Here is a 25,540-nt window from a genome sequence, read left to right on the forward strand (position 1 = left end):
GGCAAAACCTGGCACAGGCTCAGGTTCCTGCTTGCCCATGAAAATACCAAGAAAAACCACATTCAAGCCATTAATAAGTTAATACACACATATGAGGGCACAGAAGTGGAATTTCTCAATGAATTAGAGCAGAAATACTTAACACAGGCACCCACTTGCAGCTATCCTAGCTACAACGGGAACACAAACGCAAAATTAGATGAGAAACTCACGGAGGCAGAAATCGACGCGGCTCTACAAAAATAAACACCAGATCAGCCCCAGGCCTGGACGGTATAACCAACAAGACCCTCAGGAGCGTCAATGATGAATTGATCGCCAAACTAACAGAACACATAAACGAGTGATGGGTAAAGGGAGAAGTGCAAGCCCAATGGAAGAAAGCGATGAAAATGGTCATTACAAAACCTGGTAAGTAGCTTGAGATAGGCAACCTCAGACCAATCTCCGTAACCTCCTGCGTCTTAAAATGAATGTAGCGTGTAATTTTAAGCAGAGTAGATAAATTCTTAGAGGATAATAACATATACCCAGATACAATGATAGGATTTCGCAAAAACCTTTCGACACAAGATGCGATGCTTCAACTTAAGCACCACATAATCGATTATAAAGCGCGCTCTACAAGCACCATCTTGGGCCTTGATCTTCAAAAGGCATTCGATAATGCCAACCTCGCAACCATATTGGAAAACGTCGAACGAATAGGACTAGGGCAACGGGCGTATAACTACATGAAGAGCTACCTATCAGACAGCAAAGCAGTCATCTCCGTCGGAGGGCTCACGTCACCCGAGATCGACATAGGGAGGGTTGGCACGCCGCAAGGTGCTGTCATCTCTTCGATGCTGTTTAATCTCCTCCTGATGGGACTTCCCGAAAATTAAATCACATAGACTCCCTGAATCAAACAATCTATGCGGACGATAATACTATCTGGACCTGTGATGGCAGCGACCGATCAATAGAACAATGACTACAGACTGCAATTAACACAGTAGAGGAACACCTCTACTGTGTTACTGCGACATCAGGATGCCTTAGAACACGCACCTACAAAGCGAGATATAAGAAGGAAAAACAAGCATGTGCCAGCTGCGGTAAAGCTAGGGAAGCGATAGAGCTTGTTTTATTAGAATGTGGAGACATCGGCCCAGCGGTAGATTTAGGCACCACTGGCCTCCTTCAAGCCATTGGGTTCAGCACTGCGAACAGCACCTTTCGAGCATATCGCTGTGACTTGCGAAGCGGTGACGATACGTAAACAAAAAGGGGCGCTTACTTGCGGAAAGGCGAAATTAGGGAGGCGACTTTGCTCCTTCAGAAGGATCTGAACTCGGCGGTCGGCGAAGATCAAAGTTCATGTCGCTATCGCCCACGCTATGGTCCGCGCTATCACACGCAAGGTTATCCTGCATTTGTCAGTGGCTAGAACACATTCGGTGGTTAATTCACCGTTTTTTCCGTTTTTTACTCTGCATTCACTTTGATGACGCACGTCGCATGGGCTCAGCAAATTTGCGAAGTTTTCGACAGGACAATTTCATTAGGCCACCAAATTTTTTGGCAACATCAACGCAGCTGATTGTCAAGACCACGAGGATACCACCTTCGAGCCGGTAGGCCCATTTTTGGACTTTTTATCGGACTTCGAAGATCTCCGACGTGGCCGGGGAGCTAAGTCTCGCGTTAGGCTTAGCCACACCCGACACCCGGGCGGGCACCAAGTAGGTCGGAGCGACAAGGCTTCGACCGAAATGGATCCCCGGGGCGCTACCAACCCTGTGACAAGCAATTTTATGGCCGGGCCGGCCCAAAACCCGGCAGAATTCCAAGATATGGAGGAGGCGCCCGCCACCACGCACTCGAGAACGGAGGAAGCGGGCACCGGAGCCGCAGAAGAGGACCTCATGCAGCAGGACGCCACGGGCGAGGCGAGCCGGCAGCAAGACGGGGACAAAAACTGGCAAATCTACCATTCCAGGCGCCAAAAAAAGAATCTCAAGCGCGCTACAGAGAGCGACGTCATTTTCAAGACGAGAGGATCCCAAGCCACGGAGAACAATAACAAGATGACGCCGGCAGCCACAGCTGGCAGCGGCGTCACGCAAGACAGCGTGACGGGAGCGCTGCAGAAACAACAACAAAAGGTGGGAGCGCCGCGGCAGCCGAGGCAGAGGCTGCCACCGCTACCGACGGACGACGCGAAGATCATCATCCGGCCCAGAGGGGGGCTGAAAATCAAGGACATGAAATCATATCAAGCAACGCAAGCCATCATAGAGGCCTGCGGGATGAAATTCAAGGAAGAAGACTTTCTGGTCAGGCTCCGACCAGGGTCCAACATCGTCATCGCAAGTGCTTCTAAGGAAGAAGTTGCGGACGTCATCAGGAAGATCAAGTACCTCCCATACAGCGGCATCAATTACGAAGTAAACGCTTACGTGGCCATGCCTGGGGACGTAAAGCGGCTGGTCATCCACGGGCTACCGATAGGATTACCATCTGAAATACTGGAATCCAAGCTGCGACTACGTACTCAAGGGGTGGAGATCCTGGCGGCAAGGATGCTGGGCAAGTCGGAGACGGCGCTAATCACCTTCGACGGCCCCATCATTCCCAAGTGGGTCATCTTCAGCGCAGTAGAATACAAGACATACCCCTACAGACCAACCAGACAGTTTTGCTACGTATGCGGCACGCAAGGACACCGCTCGGACGTCTGCCCAACGCCGGGAGCGAGAACCTGCAGGCAGTGCGGAGCAAACAACTCAGTTGAAGGACATCAGTGCCAACCAAAGTGCCTGGTATGTGGAGGCGAACACGCCGCCGGTACCCTGGACTGCAGTATGCGCCTCAAGAACATCGACGAGCTGCGAGGACGAGCCTCGCAGAAAAGCCGAGGGCGGAGCCGGAGCCGTAGGCGCCGTCCCAGGTGGCTGAGCTCAGAAGGAGAGCAGAGCCGCTCGCGGAGCCGGGGCCGCAGCCAAACGCGGAGCCGGGACCGGAGCCACTCCAGGGACAGCTCCTTCCCACCGCTGGGACCACCACCCGCAGCCAAATGGCAGTGGGAACAGCAGCCAAAACCACAACAACAACAAAAGAAGGGCGGAGTTAAGGTAAGCTGGGGGGCAGGCCCTCCCAAATCACTGTTTCCGCACTCGGACAATAACAATAGCGACAACGAACTTAAACTAAGGGAAGAAAACAAGGCTCTAAGGCGAAAACTAGAGCAGAGTAGGAAGAAAACAGAACAGCTAGAGGAGAGAATCAAAGAACTAATCAGGGAACTGCGAGAGCAAAGGGTGGGTAGACTGCCGCGACAGCAGACTCCACCTCCAGCTATGGAGCAACAGCGACAGCAGCCAGAAAAAGGAACCATAGAATTGCAAATGCAATCCTTTATGCAAAAAATGCAGGAGCAAATGAATTTGATGCAACAAAAGATCGCAATGCAAGATCAAAGCTTTCGCAACTACATAAAAAATCAATATACGCAAAAGATAACAAATGAGGCCAGAGCGCCCTTTGCTCCTCGCACGATGAAATGGTCTGTGCGGAAGGTAAGTTTTACATTTTATAATCATGAGCCATCCCATTGCGCGAAAGTGGATGACCAGCGAAACTCTCTAGCGCACGACACAGAGGTGACAGACAATTCTGAACAAAGATAAAACTTATTTACCATGATCTTTATGTACATTCTCGTTCATGAGAAGACCGTCGCCCTGAGGACACCGAGGAAACCGGGCACGCGCGACATTTGACGGAAACGCCACCACGGAAGAGTGGAAGGAAAGGAAAGTAGATACGCCAGCGCACAAACAACACAAGAATGCATAGTACCCTAGCCATGATGGGGTCGATTTAACAATTAATAATGGTGTGTTAAAGCCAGCTCTTGGTGACAGCTCCACACAAGCTGTAGCGTCACGGCGTCAACTTTCACCGCCGTTGAGCACTACTCTACCGTCGTCGTCACACCGTCATCATCTTGCCGTAGTCGTAGCCGGTTGTGCGAAGCCGCGATGACGCCGACGCCGTGACCCTGATAGAATGGCTACAATGGCGTGATGACGAACGCATGCCGATAATTGAATCACAACTGCAATATGACGGCCATGGAACGAATACCACAAAGTGACGGCAATTCTGTGACAACAACGGAGTGATGATCACTGGAAGATGGTGGCGTCACGGTGAGGATACGACGCCGCCGTGGCAACGAAAGAGTGAAAACAGAGGAAGAATGACGATCACATGAAATCGACGGAAGGAGATGTGTGAAAAAACAAGAGGTGAAGGCTAGCGAGGTTTACCAGATTAAGAGTCCAAATGGCTACTCTTCAGAGGCACCGGGCGCAAGGGCAGAAGACATAAGAAAGCAACGAAGGAGTGATGAGTGTGATGAAGTCGCTGAAATGATGACGACGCAACGACGACGACGGCATGACAAAAATGGCGTGTTGGTGCAGCAGGCACGCACGGATATTGTGCAGGATGTCCGGATGTCCTGACCCTCCCTTGTCCTTTTAAAATTTGTGTGCACAGTTCCAGCGTACGACACGTGGCAAGCTCATGAAGTTCTTCTTTCCGACTGTTCCTGTTCTTTTGCTATGGACAAAACGTTGCATGTGTGTTGAAGAAAACCGCTCAGCACGTACAGACGCTGTAAGGAAAGCTGGCACGGATGTCGGAGTAAGCTCTCCACGCTAGCCAAAGGAGAAATAATAATAATGGTTAGGGGGAGAAAGGGGGGAGGCGGGCACGATGCACCTTGCTTCTCCATTCGTGCACGTTGTCCCGCGTTGCACTCACGTGGAGGATGTTCCAACGATGTTGCGTTTGTACTATTTGCGTTTGTACTCTTATTTACTCAGTAGATAGTTATTCTTTCCAAACTCTATTTATTTACAATATTGTGTTTATTGTAATCTTATATTTGTAAAAGAAATAGTGTATTTTTTGAAATTCTGTTTATTTCCACCGTTCTTTTTACGGAGAGTTGTTCTACATATCAGGTACTAGCTGTTCTGAATAACCTGGTGTTGTTCATCATCATAAGCCTGGCTAAGCTCACTGCAAGGCAAAGGCATGTCGCCTACTTCTCCAACTACCCTAGTCATGTGCTAATTGTGGCTATGTTGTCCCTGAAAACTCCTTAATCTCATCTGGCCGCCTACCTTTCTGCCGCCCCGGCTACGCTGCCCTTCTTTTGGGATCCAGTCCACCTCAGCTTTGGGATCCAGCACCTCAGCCCATTCTTATTCTTCTGATTATTTCAGTCTCATGATCCCGATCCGCGGTCACTACCTGCGCTAACTAGATGCATTCCCTTACCACTTCCAGTGACTCGCTACATATCGTAAACTGCTGTTCTGTTCCTGATACTTTTAAACATTACTTTAGTTTTCTGCAGAATAATTTTTAAACCCACCCTACTGCGTTGCCTCTCCAGGTCAGTAAGCATGCCTTGCAATTGGTCCCCTGAGTTACTAAGCAGCTGCTTAGTAACTGCGCAGCACTAGTAACTGCTCAGTAACTGCGTTTAGTAGCTGCGTAGCCCCAGCAGCTGCGCAGCAACTTACCACGGTGGCGGTCAGATCTGTGACGCAGCAGAGGATGCTAAGAATCTCTGGGTCCGGAAAGGCCGCCATTGGTATCTGAACCTGACAACGTTTAATGCTAGAACGTTATCTAGTGTGGCGAGACTAGCAGTCCTATTAGAGGAATTAGCGCGCAGTAAATGGGATATAATGGGGCTCAGTGAGGCTAGGAGGACAAAAGAACCATATACATTTCTAAAAAGCGGGCACGTCCAGTGCTACCGGGGCATAGCGGAGAGACGAGAAATAGGAGTTGGATTTCTGATTAATAAGTATATAGCTGGTAAAATACAGGAATTTTAAAGCATTAACCAAGGTGTGGCAGGTGTTGTGAAACTTAATAAGAGGTTCAAATTGAAGGTCGTACAGGTCTGCGTCTACATCCAGCCTTGATGACCAGGAAGTCGAAAGCTTCATTGAAGACGTGGAATCGGCGATGGATAAAGTAAAAAAAATAATTCACTATACTGATGGGTGACTTCAATGCCAGGGTAGGCAAGGAGCAGGCTGGCGACAAATCAATGGGGGGATATGGCATAGGTTGTAGGAATGGTACGGGAGAGTTATTAGTAGAGTTTGCAGAACGGAATAATATGCGGATAATGAATACCTTCTTCCCCAAGTGGGACAGCCGAACGTGGACGTGGCGGAGCCCGAATGGCGCGACTAGAAATGAAATAGACTTGATACTCTGCGCTAACCCTGGCATCATAGAAGATGTGGACGTGCTCGGCAAGGTGCGCTGCAGTGATCATAGGATGGCAAGGACTCGAATTAGCCTAGAATTGAGGGGGGAACTTAAGAAACTGGTACATAAGAAGCCGATCAATAAGTTAGCGGTAAGAGGTAAAATAGAGGAATTCCGGATCAAGCTACAGAACAGGTATTCGGCTTTAGCTAGTGAAGAGGACCTTAGTGTTGAAGCAATGAATGACAATCTTATGGGCATCTTTAAGTAGGGTGCAATAGAAGTCGGTGGTAACGTCGTTAGACTGGATACCAGCAAGCTATCGCAGGAAACGAAAGATCTGATCAAGAAACGCCAATGTATGAAAGCCTCTAACCCTACAGCTAAAATAGAACTGCCAAAACTTTCCAAGTTGATCACCAAGCGTAAGACAGCTGACATAAGGAAGCATGATATGGATAGAATTGAACATGCTCTAAGGAACGGAGGAAAATGTTCGCATACGTGGGAGCGAATGGTGTACCCATGCTAGTGCCGGAAGTTTGCAGGTAGTGAATAGAATCGAATTAGAAATAGTTGAGCGTGAGAACTAACCTAAGCAGCGACAGGTAAACTTCAGGAGCGTGCGTTTCGGGATTGATTGCGAGGGATTTAGAAATGCCTTCAATTCCTTTACTCATGGCTATGTTGGTGTAAGGGGCAGAAACATCCAAAGTGACTAGAATAGCGCGGTCAGAAAGGATTTGGTTGGCGTTGATAATTCCAAGGATTCGCATTGTGTCGTGAACGAAAGATGTGGGGGTGGTGGGGATGTTTTACAGGTGGTGATTTAAGGATTTAGATAGTGACTCAGTAGGTGTGTTGTTATTAGATACAATAGGCCGACCTGGGATTTCTGCTGTAAATATTTCTTCGACCGGAACTTTATGTATTTTTGGAAGATAAAAGCGGCCTGCTTTTTTGCTCTCTGGCATTATGAAGCGATATTCAGATTGCATGATTAGTACCCTGGACAGGAGCTCCGCTATGCTGTTTTTCACAGTATTGCTGTAATCTGAAGTTGGTTTATAGTTGAGTTTCCTGTAATGGGTGTGGTTGCTCAGTTGCTTAGAGGCCTAATTCTTGTACTTTTCTATAGGCCAGATTACTTTCGATACTGCCGCTTTTGTCGGCTGGTTTTATTACAATATCATTCCTTTTTGCAAGTTCTTTAAGGATTTGGTGTTGAGCGCGGGACAAGCTTTTGCGTTTCCGACAATGCCGCGCTGACTCTAGAATTTCCTTTCGTATCAGCTTTATGTATAAATGCAGGTCTGAGCACTGTTCGACTTCCGGTGTCCACGTGCTAGGTGGTCTAAGAGACTCTCTATTTGTTTTCCTTCGTCTGGTATATCGAAAAAGAACTCCTTCATGCGCATGCATCTTGAAAACTCTGTTATATCTTAGTGGAGTTCGTAATCGTTTACTGCGGTGTTCGTCGGACAGAACCTTCGACCACATTTCAGGAGATCAACTTCCCCGGGGCTTAGACTCTGGGATATTTCTCCTGCATTGCTGCACTGTTCTGGATGATCGCCTGTAAGACTATCAGTGAAGCTACGTGCTGCAGGGGTTACATTAGTTTCTTTGGGTGGATCTGCAGCTCTGCAGAGATCTGCAGAAATTAAGTGCCTTAACAGTTATCTCTCACATAGACCGGCACGTGTACCCGACTGACACGTGGTGTTACCATTCCTGAGCATGCGCAGATGAGTTTTGTGTCGTCTTTCTTTTTTCGCCTCAGTGCTCCCTTGAGTTGATAGTCGGCTTTCGTGTTCTCCACTTCTCTACTCTTGTGTCCTGTCTGCACACCTCACTTCTTTTTTGCATAATGAATCCTCACCAACTAGCTCAGCTTTCTGTCGTTCTAATATCTTTGTGCTGGTATTTATCCAGTAATTTTTTCTCGCTAGTTTGGACGAATTGTTCAAGTTATCTTCTTTCCGGTGCAGATAAATTTATGCTGTCAAGTTGATCAGCAATTCTCATAAGTTATTCGTTGCAGTGTTCTTCGAGAATATCAATAAGAGAGAGCGACGCATCTTGTAGGAGAGCATTCCACTTCAATAATAGCTTGGAGGGTAAAGAAACGAGGGCACACCTAACCTTAACTCTGAGACCTTTTGAGATTTTCCTCTGTTTAATGCAGCTAGTGTAAGTTTTTATGTGAAATCTGTATATTGTTTGTTTGGTGGCGAGTTTGCGGGATTGGACGAAAGGGTGAGATTTGTTGTTGCGTGAGTGTATGGTAGTGATTTCTGTTTGGTTCGGGCAGACCTCCGTGGCGAAGAATCTTCAGGTGGTCTCTTTTTACGCTTAATTTTCTTAACGAGGCCTGCAGCGATGTCTGTCTGTGTATCTGTATGCGTATCGGTCTGCTTATTAGTGTATGTAGCTCCTTGCGTGATGGCTTCGCGGGTGTTTGTGGGCTTCCGTATGAGCGGGTGTTGTAAGGGTGGTGTTGGTTTCGCGTCCACGGTCTGTGTAGATGCTCCTTGGGTTCTAGCATTGGTGGAACGTGTATGCGATCTGGTGTTGAAAATTTCAGGCGTGTGTTTCTGTGTTGAAGCTAACTGGGACGCAGGATTTACTGGTGTTCTTGGCAGCGTCGATTTAAAACAGTTCCTCAGCCTGCACTTGATGTCTTTAGCCATTACCTTGACGCCAAAACAATTGGGGTGTAGTCCGTCCCGGGCGAGCAGATTGTCGGGGTCTCGGTGTACTTCAGCGTGGTGAATGACATCGACGTTTTCGTGTTGGTTTCCAATGTGCAGAAGAAAATCATTGAGCTTGCGTGTCCTACTACGTGAGCTAAGAATGTCTCTGATTGTTGAATAAGTGGCCGTGTTTGTTTGCGATCCCGGGAAGTACCGTTGTCAGGGTGATTTCTGCGTTTGGTCTGTTGGTGTGTAAATCGTTTATGAGCGTTTTCATGGTCTTTACTTTGTTGTCGCCGGTGACTTGGTTAAGATCATTAGTCCCGCAGTGAATGAGGTAACGTGTGATGTGCTGTGGTGCTGCGGCAATGAGGTCTCGGATGGCGTGGGTTGTGGCGCCACTCTTAAAGCTAATGTGAGGTGAGTGTTGGCCTGGTGGGAAGTGTTCGTGCATGTACTTGTAGTGACTGTCTCCAATTAGTGCTATGTGTGGCAAGGAAAGCAGATGCCCTCACCTTATTCCTTCTTCTTCCCTAGGTAGAAATCCAGGGAAAACACGGGGAAGGCGGGTGGGGGTAATTCAAGATGACGAGCAAAAGGAGATCAAAGTGAAAGCAGGAGCCAAGATTTCGTCAAGTGGACTTCTCTTCTTCAAGCGACATATGCTTTCTTTGCGGCAGTATATATAGGTGGGGTTCTTCTAAAGGGGAGAGGGTGTAAGGAAGGCGGGTGCGACAACGAGGGAAGGTCTGTCAGCGTGTCGAATTGAGAATAAAGGAATGCTGTGCACAAGGCCATGGTCTGTATTGTAAACCACGTGTCAACGCACTCGTGTTAGCCGTCGTGTCAACGGCGTCTGACTAGCCAGCAGAAAAAAAATAAAAGAAAGAAAAAGAAAATAAATACGTTAAGAACCTAAACTAAAGTGGCGTTGCCTATAGCTAGAAATTTAGCATAGCGAATAGATTCTAAAGCTCCCTTTGAAACGTTTATGCCTATTGGCTGCACTGTCTTGAACTTATGAATTAGTCAGGACTCTCTGTATTTTCTCTCTCGTTCAGAACGGCAATTTGACTGTAAGATGTAGAGTTTAAGTTCATGAAAGTTATGACCTGGTTAGTTGAAACGCTCGGCGGCGGCTTTGGGAAGCTTTTTAGCTGTATCCGCACGATGTTCGTTTAATCTGGCGTTCATTGATTGTCCTGTTTCAGCGATAGATTTTTTCTTACCGAAGGAACATTCAAGCATATTGTCACGTGGTAGTGACGTAGTTCGGATGTGATTTATATGCTTGAATGCTCCTTCTGTAAGAAACATTATATCTGTGAAACAGGACAGTCAATGAACGTCACAGTAAATTGACATCGCGCGGACACAGCTAAAAAGCTTCCCAAGCCTTCGCCGAGCATTTCAACTAACCAGGTCATAACTTTGATGAACTGATACTCTACATCTTCCAGTGAAATTTTCGTTCTGAACGAGAAACAAAATACAGAGAATCATACCTTATCCATAAGTTCAGGACATTGCAGCCAATAGGCATAAACGTCTCAAATGGAGTTTTAGATTCTATTCGCTATGCTGAATTTCAAGCTATAGGAAACAACACTCAGTTTGGTTTCTTAGCGTATTTATTTCCTTTTGTTTCTTTTCTTTTTTTCAGCCGGCGTGGCAGACGCCCTTGACATGCCGGCTAACACGCGAGCGTCGACAGACAGGCGCGGGGGTGGGGGGGAGGACCATGGCCTTGTGCAACGCATTCCTTTATTCTCAATTCGACACGCTAACACACACTCCCTCGTTGCCGCACCCACCTTCCATATACCCTCTCCTCTCTAGAAGAACCCCACCTATATATACTGTTCCGAGGAAAGCATATGTCGCCTTGAAAAAGACAAGTCCACTTGTGGAAATGTTGGCTCCTGCTTTCACCTTGTTCTCGTCTCGCTCATAGATGATGATAGTTTTCTTTCAACATCACGCCACGAACAAATCCTGGGATCCTACCCGTATATATTATCGCTCTAAAAATAAAACGCGATGCTTCTCGAGTCGTGCGGAGCGTTCTTCTGGCGTCTCGTGAGCGCGTTGTCTCTTCCTCGCTTCGTTCTGTCGTTGTAACGTCTCTTTTTCGCCCTCCATGACGAGTAAATACACTAAGGCGAAGCGCATATATATATATATATATATATATATATATATATATATATATATATATATATATATATATATATATATATATACATATATATATATATATATATATATGTATGTATGTATATAATATTTTAATATTATATATTAATATTATATATATTATAATATTAATCAAGTTAATCATCAAGCGTAAGACAGTGGACATAAGGAACTATAATATGGATAGCATTGAAGAGGCTCTCAGGAACGGAGGAAGCCTAAAAGCAGTGAAGAAGAAACTAGGAATAGGCAAGAATCAGGTGTGTGCGTTAAGAGACAAAGCCGGCAATATCGTTACTAATATGGATGAGATAGTTCAAGTGGCTGAAGAGTTTTATAGAGATTTATACAGTACCAGTAACAGCCACGACGATAAGGTGAGAGAGAATAGGCTAGAGGAACTTGAAATCCCACAAGTAACACCGGAAGAGGTAAAGAACGCCTTGGGAGCTATGCAAAGGGGGAAGGCAGCTGGGGAGGATCAGGTAACAGGAGATTTTTTGAGGGATGGTGGGAACACTCCTAGAAAGATTGGCCGCCCTATATACACAATGCCTCATGACCTCGAACGTACCGGAATCTTGGAAGAACGCTAACATATTCCTAATCCATAAGAAAGGGGACGCCAAAGACTTGAAAAATTATAGACCGATCAGCTTACTGTCCGTTGCCTACAAAGTATTTACTAAGGTAATCGCAAATAGAATCAGCAATACCTTAGATTTCTGTCAACTAAAGGACCAGGCAGGATTCCGTAAAGGCTACTCAACAATAGACCATATTCACACTATCAATCAGGTGATAGAGAAATGTGCGGAATATAACCAACCCTTATATATAGCCTTCATTGATTACGAAAAAGCATTTGATTCAGTCGAAACCTCAGCAGTCATGAAGGCACTACGGAATTAGGTTGTGGATAAGCCATATGTAAAGATACTGGAAGATATCTATAGCGGTTCCACAGCCACCGTAATCCTCCACAAAAAAAGCAACAAAATCCCAATAAAGAAAGGCGTCAGACAGGGAGATACGATATCTCCAATGCTATTCACAGCATGTTTACAGGAGGTATTCAGAGACCTGGAGTGGGAAGAATTGGGGATAAAAGTTGATGGAGAATACCTTAGCAACTTGCGATTCGCTGATGATATTGCCTTGCTTAGTAACTCAGGAGACCAATTGCAATGCATGCTCACTGACCTGGAGAGGCAAAGCAGAAAGGTGGGTCTGAAAATTAATCTACAGGAAACTAAAGTAATGTTTAACAGTCTCGGAAGAGAACAGCAGTTTACGATAGGTAGCGAGGCACTGGAAGTGGTAAGGGAATACATCTACTTAGGGCAGGTAGTGACCACGGATCCGGATCATGAGACTGAAATAACCAGAAGAATAAGAATGGGCTGGGGTGCGTTTGGCAGGCATTCTCAAATCATGAGCAGCAGGTTGCCACTATCCCTCAAGAGGAAACTGTATAACAGCTTTGTCTTACCAGTACTCACCTACGGGGCAGAAGCCTGGAGGCTTACGAAAAGGGTTCTGCTGAAATTGAGGACGATGCAACGAGCTATGGAAAGAAGAATGATAGGTGTAACGTTAAGGGATAAGAAAAGAGCAGATTGGGTGAGGGAACAAACGTGGGTAAATGACATCTTAGTTGAGATCAAGAAAAGAAATGGGCATGGGCCGGGCATGTAATGAGGAGGGAAGATAACCGATGGTCATTAAGGGTTACGGACTGGATTTCAAGGGAAGGAAAGCGTAGTAGGGGGCGGCAGAAAGTTAGGTGGGCGGATGACATTAAGGCGTTTGCAGGGACAACATGGCCACAATTAGCACATGACCGGGGTAGTTGGAGAAGTATGGGAGAGGCCTTTGCCCTGCAGTGGGCGTAACTAGGCTGATGATGATGATGATGATATAATATATATACATATATATATATATATAGACCACACGAGGCGACAACTCCTCTTCCTCTACCCCAGCGCAGCACATCTGTTGGAGCGCGGCAGCGGCGTTGCCAGGCAATGACATCTCAAGGTCGTTCGTCGGCCACTGCATATGGCATACGGCATACTGCGCGACGAGCCAAAATGGCTCGCTGCCTGGCCTAGTAAAGCTTTCGCTTTATAAGTATGCGTCTCAATACTCGTAGGGAGGCAAGACATACATCTGTCGGCTCACCAAGTATTACGTTTTCGTTAATGCGCGTTTAGCGAGCGACTCCCTGTGCTGACCGTACTGAAATGCGTTTTGCATTGAAACGTTTGGTTTAAGGGATATGCGGCTTCTTTGTGGAGCTGTTATATTAAAGGGAATGATGAATATGTAAAAATTATTTCGCTTATGTTCTTACGTTATTGTTGTTTATAATGCAAACTATATATGTAGTTGTCTTTAGCGCACTGCCCAGGAAGAATGCAGTGGCTTGTCTAGATATCAATGTAAGCAGTTTGAAATGATTTGGCTCCATTGGCGAACGGTGGCGCATTACCGTCATTGCATACCACAGTTGTAAGCGTGCCTACGGGTGAATAAGTTTCCTTGTCTGCAACACCGAATTTAGTAGATGTACGATATTCCGAAATAAGCATCCCTTTCCGTGTGTCGTACGTAATTTTTGAAGCTCCTTGTGAAATGTTGAAACGCACGAGTAACGCACGTGCTCGTACTCAGGAGGAGGAGGAGGAGAAACATTTATTAAAAAGAAAGGACAAGCAGGTGTCTTTCTGCTTGTGCGGAGGGAGCCCTTAGTCCAGGGCTCCTGCGGCTCTTGCTGTCTCCCGGGCCCGCCGCACCAGTTGCTGCTGGTTACGAGGGTCCGAACTAGTCGGCACGGCCTCCCACTGTTCGGGTGTGGGGTTGGGTATTTGCGGGGCCGCCTTCACGTTGGGGCACGCCCATGTGGTGTGATATAGGGAGGCGTAATCATTACAAAGGGTACATTTGTATGAATATAGTGTAGGGTGTATTGCGTGTAGTCTGCTTAAATGGGGGCATGTGTTGGTTTGTAGTTGTCGCCATGTTACGGTGTCTTCACGTGAGAGGGTCTTGTGTGGAGGCGGGTATTGTCGTCTGTTCAATCTGTGGTGGTTTAGTATGGTGTTGTATTGTAAAGGTACGGGCTCCATGGATGCGGCCGTATCCCTCTCTTCTGGGGCCCGGGAGGCATGAGCTCGGGCTACAGCGTGCGCACGCTGATTTCCACGGAGGGACTCGTGTCCTGGAGTCCACACTATTTCAACGTCCGGGAATTGGGAGGCTTGTTTGAGGAGTCGGTGGGCGATTGAAGGTATTCTGCCTCTCGCGTAGCTACGGCAAGCTGCCTGGGAGTCAGTAATAATTGTGACGTACTCGTTGGTCGGACTAGAGGTGATGGCCAAGGCGATGGCGGTCTCCTCCGCTACGAGGGCGCTGGTAGTGCGGACCGTCATCGAGACCACCTCTTGTAGGTTAGAGTCGACAACGCTGGCCGTCATGGCTGCTTTTTGGGGGTACTGCGCGGCATCTGTGAACAGTGTGGTGGGGAGACTGCCATATTTTGTCTGTAGAGTTTTTGCGCGAGCTTGGCGACGATCGGCATGATGTTCCGGGTGCATGCTTCTGGGGATAGGGGCTACCTTGATGTGTTCCCGGAAGTTTGGGGCCAGATGGTTTGTTTGTTCGTGGCCTTTGCGGTGTGTGGGGTAGCCTAGGCGCGCTAGGACTGTTCTTCCTGTTGGTGTGAGGGCTAGTCGTTCTCGTTGGCTTGTGAGGTGGGCGTCTATAATTTCTCTTATAGTATTATGGACTCCTAGGGCTTCAAGCATGAGTGTCGCTGTTTCCGGCGGTAGGCCGAGCGCTTTCTTGTAGGCTTTCCGAAGAAGTACGTCTAATTGATCTAGCTCCTTGGGAGTGAGGGGCAAGTACGGGGCAGCGTAGGCGATGCGGCTGATTATCAGGGCCTGGACGAGCTGTATTATGTCGTCTTCTTTCAGTCCGTATTGTTTGGTGGTGATACGGCTGACCATTCGCATGATTAGGAAGGTGGTCTGCTTGAGACGTTGGATGGTGTATGCGCCTCCGCCGTCCTGTTGTATGTGGAGTCCGAGAATGCGGACGCGGTTTACTGTGGGTATTTCTTTGTCGTCGAGGGTGAGTGTGATGTGGGGTAGTTCATTGAGTTTTCTTCGTGATTTCTGTCGAACGACTAATAGTTCTGACTTCTCGGGGGAGTACCGGAGACCACTTGTATTTGCATATTGCTGGACGACGTCGGTCGCTTGTTGAAGGGCGTCTTGTTTCTCTCCTTCGGAACCAGTGGTGGTCCAGATAGTGATGTCATCGGCGTATACTGCATGCCTGATTCCTGGTATTGCGTTGAGTTTGTCAGGTAATTTCATCATAGCAATATTGAAAAGGGTGGGTGATAGAACAGCACCTTGTGGTGTTCCTTTGTTGCGAGTAGGTAACGTCGGGGTTCTGAGTGAGCCAATACCTATTGTGGCCGTGCGGTTGCTTAGAAAGGCGCGTATATAATTGCAAGTATTACGACCACAGTTCGTGAGGCTTAGGTTTGTAAGGATGGTATGGTGAGCCACATTGTCGAAAGCGCCTTTGAGATCGAGTGCTAAAATCGCTCCGGTGTTGTGCGGTGAGATGTGTTCAAGGACTTGCTCCTTCTGCTGAAGAAGGATATCGTGGGTAGAAAGGTGGGGCCGGAATCCGAACATTGTTTCGGGAAAGAGGTCGCTGGATTGTAGGTAAGGTTGAAGCCGGTTCAGAATGACATGTTCCAGAAGCTTGCCTAGGCATGAAGTCAGTGAGATTGGTCTCATATTTTCTAAGCTGGAGAGTTTGCCTGGCTTCGGAATGAGTATAACGTCCGCGTACTTTCAGTCTGCTAATAGCGTACCCGCTTCCCAGTGATGATTAAAGAGGTCAGTAAGAGATTGAATGGTGCCATCATCCAGATTGCGCAGGAGCTTGTTATTTATTTTGCCCTTGCCTGGGGTGGTGTTTCGTGTGAGTGCATGGAGTGCTTGTTGCACCTCAGTGATAGTGATCGGCTTGTCGAGGTCGTAATTGTCGCTCCCGCTGTAGGTTGGAGGTTGTCCTTGTGCGGGTTCGAAATCGCCTATGTACCGCGCCCGCAGCTCCTCCAGGATTTCGTCATCAGAACCCGGATGGTTGTGGAGGATACGTTGAATTGTTTGCTGGCTAATTGCCTTGCTTTGTGCGGGGTCAAGAAGGTGGCGTAGCAGCGACCATGTTTTGGCCGTGCTAAGATTACCCTGCAACTTGTTGCATAGTTGTCGCCAGTTGTGACGGGTGAGCTCTCCAGCATAACATTCCGCGGTTGCCGTGAGTTTCGCTATAAGTAGTTTCAATTTACGATTATGTTTTTGGCGCTTCCATCTCCTAACAAAGCCTCGACGTGCTTCCCAGAGGTGAAGAAGGTGCGGGTCTACGGCCGGTATGTCTGTGGTGAGCGTGATCTGTTTTCAATGTCTGGCTGCGTCTTGTTGGAGCTCTCGTACCCACAGCTCGAGATCCGTAATACCGGTTGAGGAGTCATCCGCTAGCTCTTTGCGAAAAGCTGTCCAATCTGTGAGTGTTGTCTTTTTTATCGGGTGGCGTGCATGCGTAACGTTCAATGTTGTGGCAAGTATGCAGTGGTCACTGCCCAGAGTTGAGATAGAAGAAGAAGAAGCCGAGGTGCGGACGTCCCACACATCGGCTCCGTCGTTTTTGATGTTTGTGCGGCCTTCTATACCACCATCACGGATTCAAGCACATCACTGGATTTGTGAAGTCACCGGGAATTTGCGGACACCTTTCTTTAAGGTGGGACTTTCATTTTTGGACTGTTACTGGCCTTTCTTGGTGCAAGACCCAAGTAGGCCTACTGGCCCCGCCGTGCCGCGATGGCGGAAACGCGCATGGAAGATGAAGACGCTACCGGATTAGAAGAGAATGAGGAAGATCTAGGTCGGCAAATTGTGACAAGCCGAAAATTTCGCTCCACCACAAGGATTGCTGGCGATGGGAAAACATCGCCGCAGAGCCAGCAAGAGCAAGGCAACAGCAGCAAGAACAAGGGACCTACAACCACTATGTTCAAAAACCGGATTGTCAAGGCATCAAGGATGCCCCAATTGCCCGAGGAGCACAGCAAAATCATCATCCGCCCACGAGGAGGTCTCAACTTGAGCAAAGTGAGCACCACAGCGATAGGCGTGGCGGTTATTGAAGCATCGGGCCTGACTCCGCAACAAGCCCGAGAGGATGTCGTTTGCCCTAACTTCACGCAAAACATCGTGGTGGTTAGTACACCAGATCCCAGCCATGCTGCCAGGTATGTGCGAATCAGGTCAGTCATTATAGTGGAAACCGAATACGAAGTGAATGCCTACGAGACAGCTCCGCATACCACGTGTAAAGGAGTGATTCGGAGAGTTGACCTCAGAGACAATCAGGCCACGATAACGAAGAACATTGTGCATGACTTTAACCCACTGGCATTGGCAGCCAAACGTATTAAATCCACGGGTTCGGTTATTGTTCTGTTTGATGGGCTCAAGGTACCCAATTATGTAAGATACGGGTCGACCCTCGTAAAGTGCTACCTGTATAGGAAGCAGTTTGATGTCTGCTATGCCTGCGGAAAGATTGGACATCGATCAGATGTATGTGCAACACCGGACGTGGTGCAGTGCAGAGGATGTGGAACTCAAAACCCGGAGGACAATCACATGTGTGTGCCTAAGTGCAAATTCTGTGCAGGGGACCACCCAACTGGGGACAAGACTTGCCGACAGCGGTACCAAGTTCCATACGTGGTACGAGTTCGATGACGAGAACGCAACAGATCTGCATCGGAGGCGACATCAGCACAGCTGCAATGGGATGCCCAAACGGGCACCAGGGGGCGCACGTGCTCAAGGAGCCCCACACGGTCAAGACGCCGCTCGCCGTCGAAGGGCAGAAGCCGCTCCAGATCACGTGAAGTGCAGGTGCGCTTCGAAGGAGGAGGGCAGACGCCTGGCGACAAGACGACATCTGGAACAACCTGGGCCGACAAAGTGAAAGGTACTGTGAGGGCTGCGGAGAGCGGTGCGGGGCGGCTGGTCGGAGATAATGATGCCAGGGTAGAACAGCTAATTAAAGAAGTAACGTATCTGAGAAAGGCAAATGAAGAACTTACTAAGCAGGTTGTAGAACTTCGCAAGAACTCGCAGACTAACTCCACAAAAGTAGCAATAGCCAAACCGGTGAATAATGACAACAGCCAGGATGAAGAAAACACACCAGCTCCAAAGAAGCGGGCAATAAGCCCAGTAGAAACGACAGTGTGCTCTGTTTTGGAAGAGATCAAGGAGGCGATTAAACAACTTAGAGATGCCATAGATAAAACTACCTTCAAAGTTGATAAGTTATGGAAATGGAGACTGACGGCTGAAAAGAGGCTCACCAAAGTAGAAGCACAGGGCGATGACGACGAATACCTACCCTCAGAAGCAGAAAGCGTCAGATCGCTCCCTGGCGTGTCGGGGGGTTCTACGAGGTGTACTCTAGCGGGTAGCAGTAAGGCGGGTTGTATAAGCAATGGCTAGCAGGGGGAGCTTTACCGTGTGGCAATGGAATTGCCGAGGATTTTATCACAAAAAAGCACCTCTTATGCAGTTATTAAAAACCTCTCCAGACAAACCGAAAATAATTATGCTGCAGGAAACCTTGGCGGATGAGATCAGCCTATCCGGATACAAAGCGACATGCGGGGGCAAAGAGCCCGGTAGGGGGTTAGCCACGCTCGTAGATAAGAAAATACCTTACATAGAACATGATTTGCGCCTTGGACTAAACAAATTAGAATACTTACTAGTGGAAATAATTTTGAAAAGGAATGGAAGTAAACCGCAATGCCTCTTTTGTCTTAATGTTTATAGCAGCCCTAGCGACATGAAACAGAGTTTCAGGGCACTTCTTAATATGACTATGGCTGTTACTAAGCACGCTCCACTCATTATTGGAGGGGATTTCAACGCCCCACATCAAACCTGGGGATATCGCTGGAATACTAAGAAAGGGGATGGACTCTGGCACCTAGCTACAGATCTTAATCTCTCCCTCATCACAGACCCAGCTTATCCCACTAGGTGTGGTACATCTACATGCAGGGACTCCACCCCATACCTTACTTTTGTATCAAACTTAGCGAACGCTGGCTGGAATAACTCCAATATTGACCTATGTAGTGATCATTACATATTACAAATACTATTGGAAACACCAAGTATTCAGATAAAGCACTTTAACTACATTGACTGGGAACTTTTTTGGAAAGCAAGGAAAAGCAGAGCTGAGACAGAGGCAGGACAAAAGAAAACACTCCAAACTTGGACCACTCAGCTCAGGGAAGATGTAAAGGTGGCAACGAAGGATATTACCACAGAGGAGGATATCGAAATCATGGACAGTAGGCTGGCGCACTTGATTGAAGCGAAACAATCTATGTTAAATAGATGGAAAACGCAACGACTGAACAGGAGACTCAGGAAGCGCATAGCATTGTTGAATAGGGAGATTGAAGAACACTCCAGAAATTTACAGAAACAACAATGGGATGAGCTTTGTAATTCCATAGATGGTCGAATCAGACGTGGTGGGAATTGGAACTTACTTAGACATTTGCTTCATGAGAACGACACGAAATCTAATAGGAGAACAGTAGTAGCACGACTCGTCCATCGTGAGAGTCAGGACACAACGGAGGAGGCCATTCTGGATCGGCTCGCAGCTAGGTACTTACCACTTGAGGATAGCGATGAGAGTACAGACCTGCCTGAATATACAGGGGAAGACTGTGAGCCTATGGATCAAGACTTCACAGAAAGCGAAGTTCGTGCAGCCCTGTACGACCTCAACAGTAGATCTGCTGCCGGTCCAGATGGCATTTCCAATAGGCTGTTGAAAAATTTGGACGATCATTCCATAAAATATTTAACAGAGTATTTCAACGAACTCGGGAAAAACGGTGATTATCCGAAGGAATGAAGAATTGCTAACACAATTCTTATTCCCAAACTAGGCAAGCAACTCAATCTAGATAACCTAAGACCCATATCATGAACATCATGTCTGGGCAAAACCATGGAGCATGTCATACTCAATAGACTGACTAAGTATGTAGAAAACAGAAATGTTCTTCCGCATAACCTGATCGGTTTCCGTCCTGGACTTTCGACTCAAGATGCAATGCTTTTAATCAAGCATCACCTTATTCTTGCTAGCCCGCTACATACGAGAGCTCTTCTAGGCCTAGATGTAGAAAAGGCCTTTGATCGCATCAAGCACAGGGCCATATTGGATATCCTCTCGGAGATGGGATTAAGTAAGCGATTGCACAATATAGTCAAAGCCTTTCTTGGTGGCCGTTCTGCTTGTCTCAGGTTAGGCGAACTCCAATCGATAACCCTGGAACTTGGGAATCGTGGGACACCACAAGGGTCTGTCCTATCTCCCATGTTATTTAATTTGGCAATGTCAAAGTGGCTCGAGGTCTCGCGCAGATTGAGGGTATCCACTTTGCTATATATGCAGATGATGTAACAATCTGGACTGCCGAAGGTAATATGGGACAAACAGAGATCAAACTACAGGAAAGCATTTATGTGGTAGAAACAACACTTGAGGGTATGGGACTGAACTGCTCTGCTAAAAAATCAGAACTATTGGTATTACGGAGCAGTAAGCGTGGGCGCAGGCCGAACGGATATATCCCAGAGGAAGAACCCCGCATTGACATATACGCCAAGAATGGAGAACCAATCAGGCAGGTGGAGACTATTAGAGTGTTAGGACTTCTCCTGCAAGTGAACGGATCTAATTGCAGGATGATAGAATACATCTCTAACAAGTCAGAAGAAGTCATTAGGCTTCTGCGTAGAGTTACCAACAAGCATAAGGGGCTAGGAGAAGACAGTGCCATAAGATTGGTACATGCATTCGCCTTTTGCCACTTCTCGTACGTGGCTGGCATGCTACAATGGACACAGGCTGATAAGAACAAGCTAAACGCTTTAATCAGACGACTTATAAAGACTGCACTAGGACTTCCCATCAGCACGGCCAATGATAGCTTATTGCGCCTAGGGCTGCATAACACACTAGACGAGATAGCTGAGGCTCAACAGGTGGCCCACCAGGAGAGACTAATGGGGACACGCCCTGGGAGGGCGCTACTTAAAGAAATTGGCGTAGAAATTAACAACCACACCAACGAAGGAGAATTATTAACACAATTGCAAGCGGGACTACGAGAAACAATAAAGACGACCCCGTTCCCTAGGAACATGCACCCGACACATAACCTCGAGAGACGGAAGGCAAGGGCGAAGGCACTCCTTCAAGACATAGATCAACATAAGCAGCAGGCGGTGTTCGTTGACGCTGCCTGGGTTAAAAATAAGGATGCGTATACCTCCGTTGTCGTAGACACTCAAGGTAACATACAGGATGCCATCACCGTCTATACCAAGGACCCAACAGTAGCAGAACAAGTAGCAATTGCCTTAGCCATCCGGGCTAATCGGTGGACACATATTTACAGCGACTCTAGAACAGCCATACGTGACTTTACCAACGGATATGTGACACGGATAGCAACAAAATTATTAGAGAAGGTCAAGAGTGAGAGGATCGAAATCCGCTGGTTTCCTGCACATCTGGGGGTGGTGGACGGAGCTCGGAGAAACCTCAATGAGGTGGCAAATGAAGCAGCACGAGGACTTTCTAGCCGTGCTCTTCACGACCGAGCAACTTACACTTCACCCGGGGAACACAGGGATCGATTATTAACATATAACGAAATCACGAAGCTATATTATTTAAGCAGAAGGGAATACCCATTGCCATACGGTAAGCTTTGCAGAGCCCAAGCGGTCACATTACGTTTGCTACAGACAAGAACATACCCAAGTCCATATTTTATTAACATGATCTATCCGGAGAGGGAAATTCAAACCAACTGTAATAAGTGCAATGGCATCATTACTCTTGACCACATGCTTTGGCAGTGCCCCGCGGTCTTCACAGACCGTGACAAGGAACAAGAATGGTGGCGGCAAATGCTACACAGTGAATCACTCTCTGACCAATTACGGGCAGTCCAGAAGGCCCGCGATGTGGCTGAAGGGCTCGGCCTGACAGTCCCATCGTGGGAGCGGCCCGCGTCAACGTATGGTTGACCTTCAGGACCCAATAAAGTTCTCCATACCATACTGCCCAGAGTTTCCTCCGTGTTGTGCCAGGCAGCTTGCTGTATCCCTTTAGTGAGGATGAGGTCAGGGCATGTATCTCGGGAGACGCTGTTTCCTAGATGTGTGGGGTATGCGGGGTCTGTGAGGATGGTGAGACGGTGCTGCTGTATCGTGTACTGGAGTGCAGTGCCTTTTGATGTGGCTGTCGTGTAGCCCCATGCCTGGTGAGCCGCGTTGAAGTCGCCTAAAATCAGCACACTATTATTTTTGGCTATGCCAATCGCTTTAGTCATCAAGTAGTCGAACTTGGCCTGCTTCTGCTTGGGTGGGCTGTATATATTCAGTATGAAAAGGCTCTTTCGGCCTCGTTGGAGTGGCAGGATCTCAATTAGTTTATGATCGACATCACTGCCGTCTATTGTGTGTTGTGTGGTTGTGAGCGTTTTAGATGTGAGTGTGGCCACGCGGCTTTCAGGCGTGGTGGTATCTGTGTTGTAGCCAGTTTGAGTTGGGTGTGTGCCTGTTTCCTGTAGTGCGATTACGCTTGGTGTCGTTTTGGCGTTACTTATGTACTGTCTCAGTGACCCTTGCTTGCGTTTGTAGCTGCGACAATTCCATTGCCAGATTATGAGTAGGTTAGTATTCACTCGTATTCACTCGTATTCACTCGTATTCACTCGAAGTGCTCGTATTCACTTGTGTTTGCGCTACGGTAGTTGGTGAACAGTATAGCGCTGATCCCCCGAACGCAGAAATGATTAGACAACCATCCTTCGTAGATACATGCCAATGGGAAGAACCGGGGAGGTATTCTGTGAGAGTCCACCTAGTGGACTGTCCATTTCCGCCCTGCTGATTGGCTAGAGCCGCCTGTCTCCTCCTCGCTCGTACAGCTGCAGACCCCGCCTGATGCATCAGAGCGAAGCTGTATAAGCGTCTTCTCGAATTCTTCAAAAGTACTAAACAACTGCAAGCAGTTGTTATGACGATTAAACACCTGACGCCGCATGCGCGTTATCACCGACTTCATGGTCATACGGTCCATTTTGAGCTTCCATTGAGGCGCAGTTGTTGAACAACGCCACTAGCTTATACTGCCGCAAAGGTACAATCGCATAGGTGACCTCCAACATGAAAGCGGTAACATGCGACAAAAGAAGCGACAATTACCAATTACTGGCAAAGAAGAAGAAACAAACAACCACGCAAAGAAGTCATTGTACATTAAAATGAGGCGTACGGAAGGTAAGTTTTATGTTTTAGAAATTATGAGTCATTCCGCTCTGTGAAGTTGGATGACAAGCGAAGCTTTTAGCACAGCTCACAGTGGTGACACAACTTTTTGAACACAGATGCAAGCGTATTTAACTAGACCTTTATATACATTCGTGTTGACCAGGGGACCGCTGCCCCGAGGAGCCCGAGGAAGCTAGTCACGCTTGACGTTTCACGGGACCACCACCACGGGATAGTGGAACTTATGCAGATATGCAAGTGCTTGGAACGCTGGCAAATAATGGGCGATGCGAACGTAGACATGGTTGACGTGTGTCAAAGCGGGTCAAATTACCTGCTCTTATCAGCTTCATATGTAACACGAGTTCTATTTGGACGCAAGATATTAAAATTATTTTTGTATCTTGGCGAAGTGCTTGGAGATTGCTCACCTTCGCCGTGGGTCAGTGAGGCAAAGTACTTGTTCCAGAATCACACTGCGGTTTTTGCTCAAGGAGAACGAAAATGCACGGTACCCTAGCCATAATGAGCTTCGCTTTAACAACTAATAATTACGTTTTAAGGCCAGCGCTTAGTGACTGCTCCCACACAAGCCGCAGCATCACGGCGTCAACTTTCTCCGCCGTTGACCACTACTGCGCAGTCCTCGCGACACGGTCATCGTCATGCCGTCGTCTTGCCCGGGTGTGCCAAGCTGCGGCGACAAGGAGGCAATGACCCCGATGGAATGACGACAACGACGTGACGACGAAGGCATGACGAAAATTGAATCCCTAGGAGAAAATGACGGCCATGGAACAACTAGGCCTAAACATTTCAGTGCCCGTCCACTATGTGAATAATGATGAACAGCGAAGCTGTGTATGTGGGCCCCTTAATGGCGAACTGCACCTCCGCCGCGGGTCGGCCCGGCATTGCACTGTTTTTGGGATCGGCCCACGAATGGGGAGTGCTTAACGCCTGCTTCACATCCACCGCGGGTCGGGACGGTATTTCACTATCTTCGTGAGCGGCCCACGTATGGGGAGTGCTTTAGGCCTGCTTAATCTCCCCGAGCGGGTCGGCCCAACATTGCAATATCTTCAAGGTCGGCCCACGTATGGGGATTGCTTAACGCCTGCTTCACTTATGCCGCAGGTCGGCCCAGCATTGCACTATCTCCGGGGTCGGCCCGCGTATAGGGAGTTTTTTTGCTTACCACAGCGACACGAAAATTTCTTTGGATGGCATTTTAAACGTTATAAACAGGCATAAGGTGCCTCAGAAAGGCTGGCCAACGTTTCGATAGGAGGACCTATCTTCGTCAAAGGAGGCTTCGTCATCCTCGGCTTGTTAGTTTTAGAAAAAAGAAATACAGTGACGTCACGGGCGGTTGTTGTCGGTGGCGGCTGGTTGTAAAGGGAGAAACTTCAAAGATAATGAACGCTGTCGCCGGACGTCTGTGAGCGTGGTTCCTAAGACGAGGAGAAAGAGAGGGAGAGCGGGAAGGTGGGGAGAAAAGAAAAGAAAGAAAAGGTGAGTGCGACAAAAAAAAAAGACACCACGAAGGGCATGGGGGAGTGTTGTGGAAGCGAGAGGTTAAGGAGCATTCAGGGGTGTCGTTGGCGGTATGTTTTTGTGGCTTTAGAAGAGCCGGTCAGGCGGTATGTGGGCGAGTAACAAGAGAGACCCAAAAAGACATCAGTTGAAAGAATGACTTTACCAGCGCAGCAGCAATGCGTCGAGTAATTTTGAAAAAGGTTAAGATGGCGACAAAGAGTCTGGGTTGCAATGCATGGGGCAACTGGATGGCAGGGGCATGGTCTTTAAAGGGACGTTAACCTCTTTAACTCAACGTAGGTGTCGTTACGGCCGTATACAGAAGTGGCGACACCC

General features: G+C 47.8%; 1 protein-coding gene across 1 annotated transcript in view; it reads left to right on the forward strand.

The window, feature by feature from the left end:
* Window positions 1–1,757: 1,757 nt before the first annotated feature.
* The window catches only part of LOC126525191 (uncharacterized), a 147,654-nt gene continuing 123,871 nt past the window's right edge, over window positions 1,758–25,540 (forward strand). The window contains exon 1 of the mRNA XM_072286910.1: window positions 1,758–3,119. Coding sequence (XP_072143011.1) covers window positions 1,758–3,119 — 1,362 coding nt within the window. The remainder of the gene's footprint in view (window positions 3,120–25,540) is intronic.

This window comes from Dermacentor andersoni, chromosome 3 (genome assembly GCF_023375885.2).
Source record: "Dermacentor andersoni chromosome 3, qqDerAnde1_hic_scaffold, whole genome shotgun sequence".
NCBI classification, from domain to species: domain Eukaryota; kingdom Metazoa; phylum Arthropoda; class Arachnida; order Ixodida; family Ixodidae; genus Dermacentor; species Dermacentor andersoni.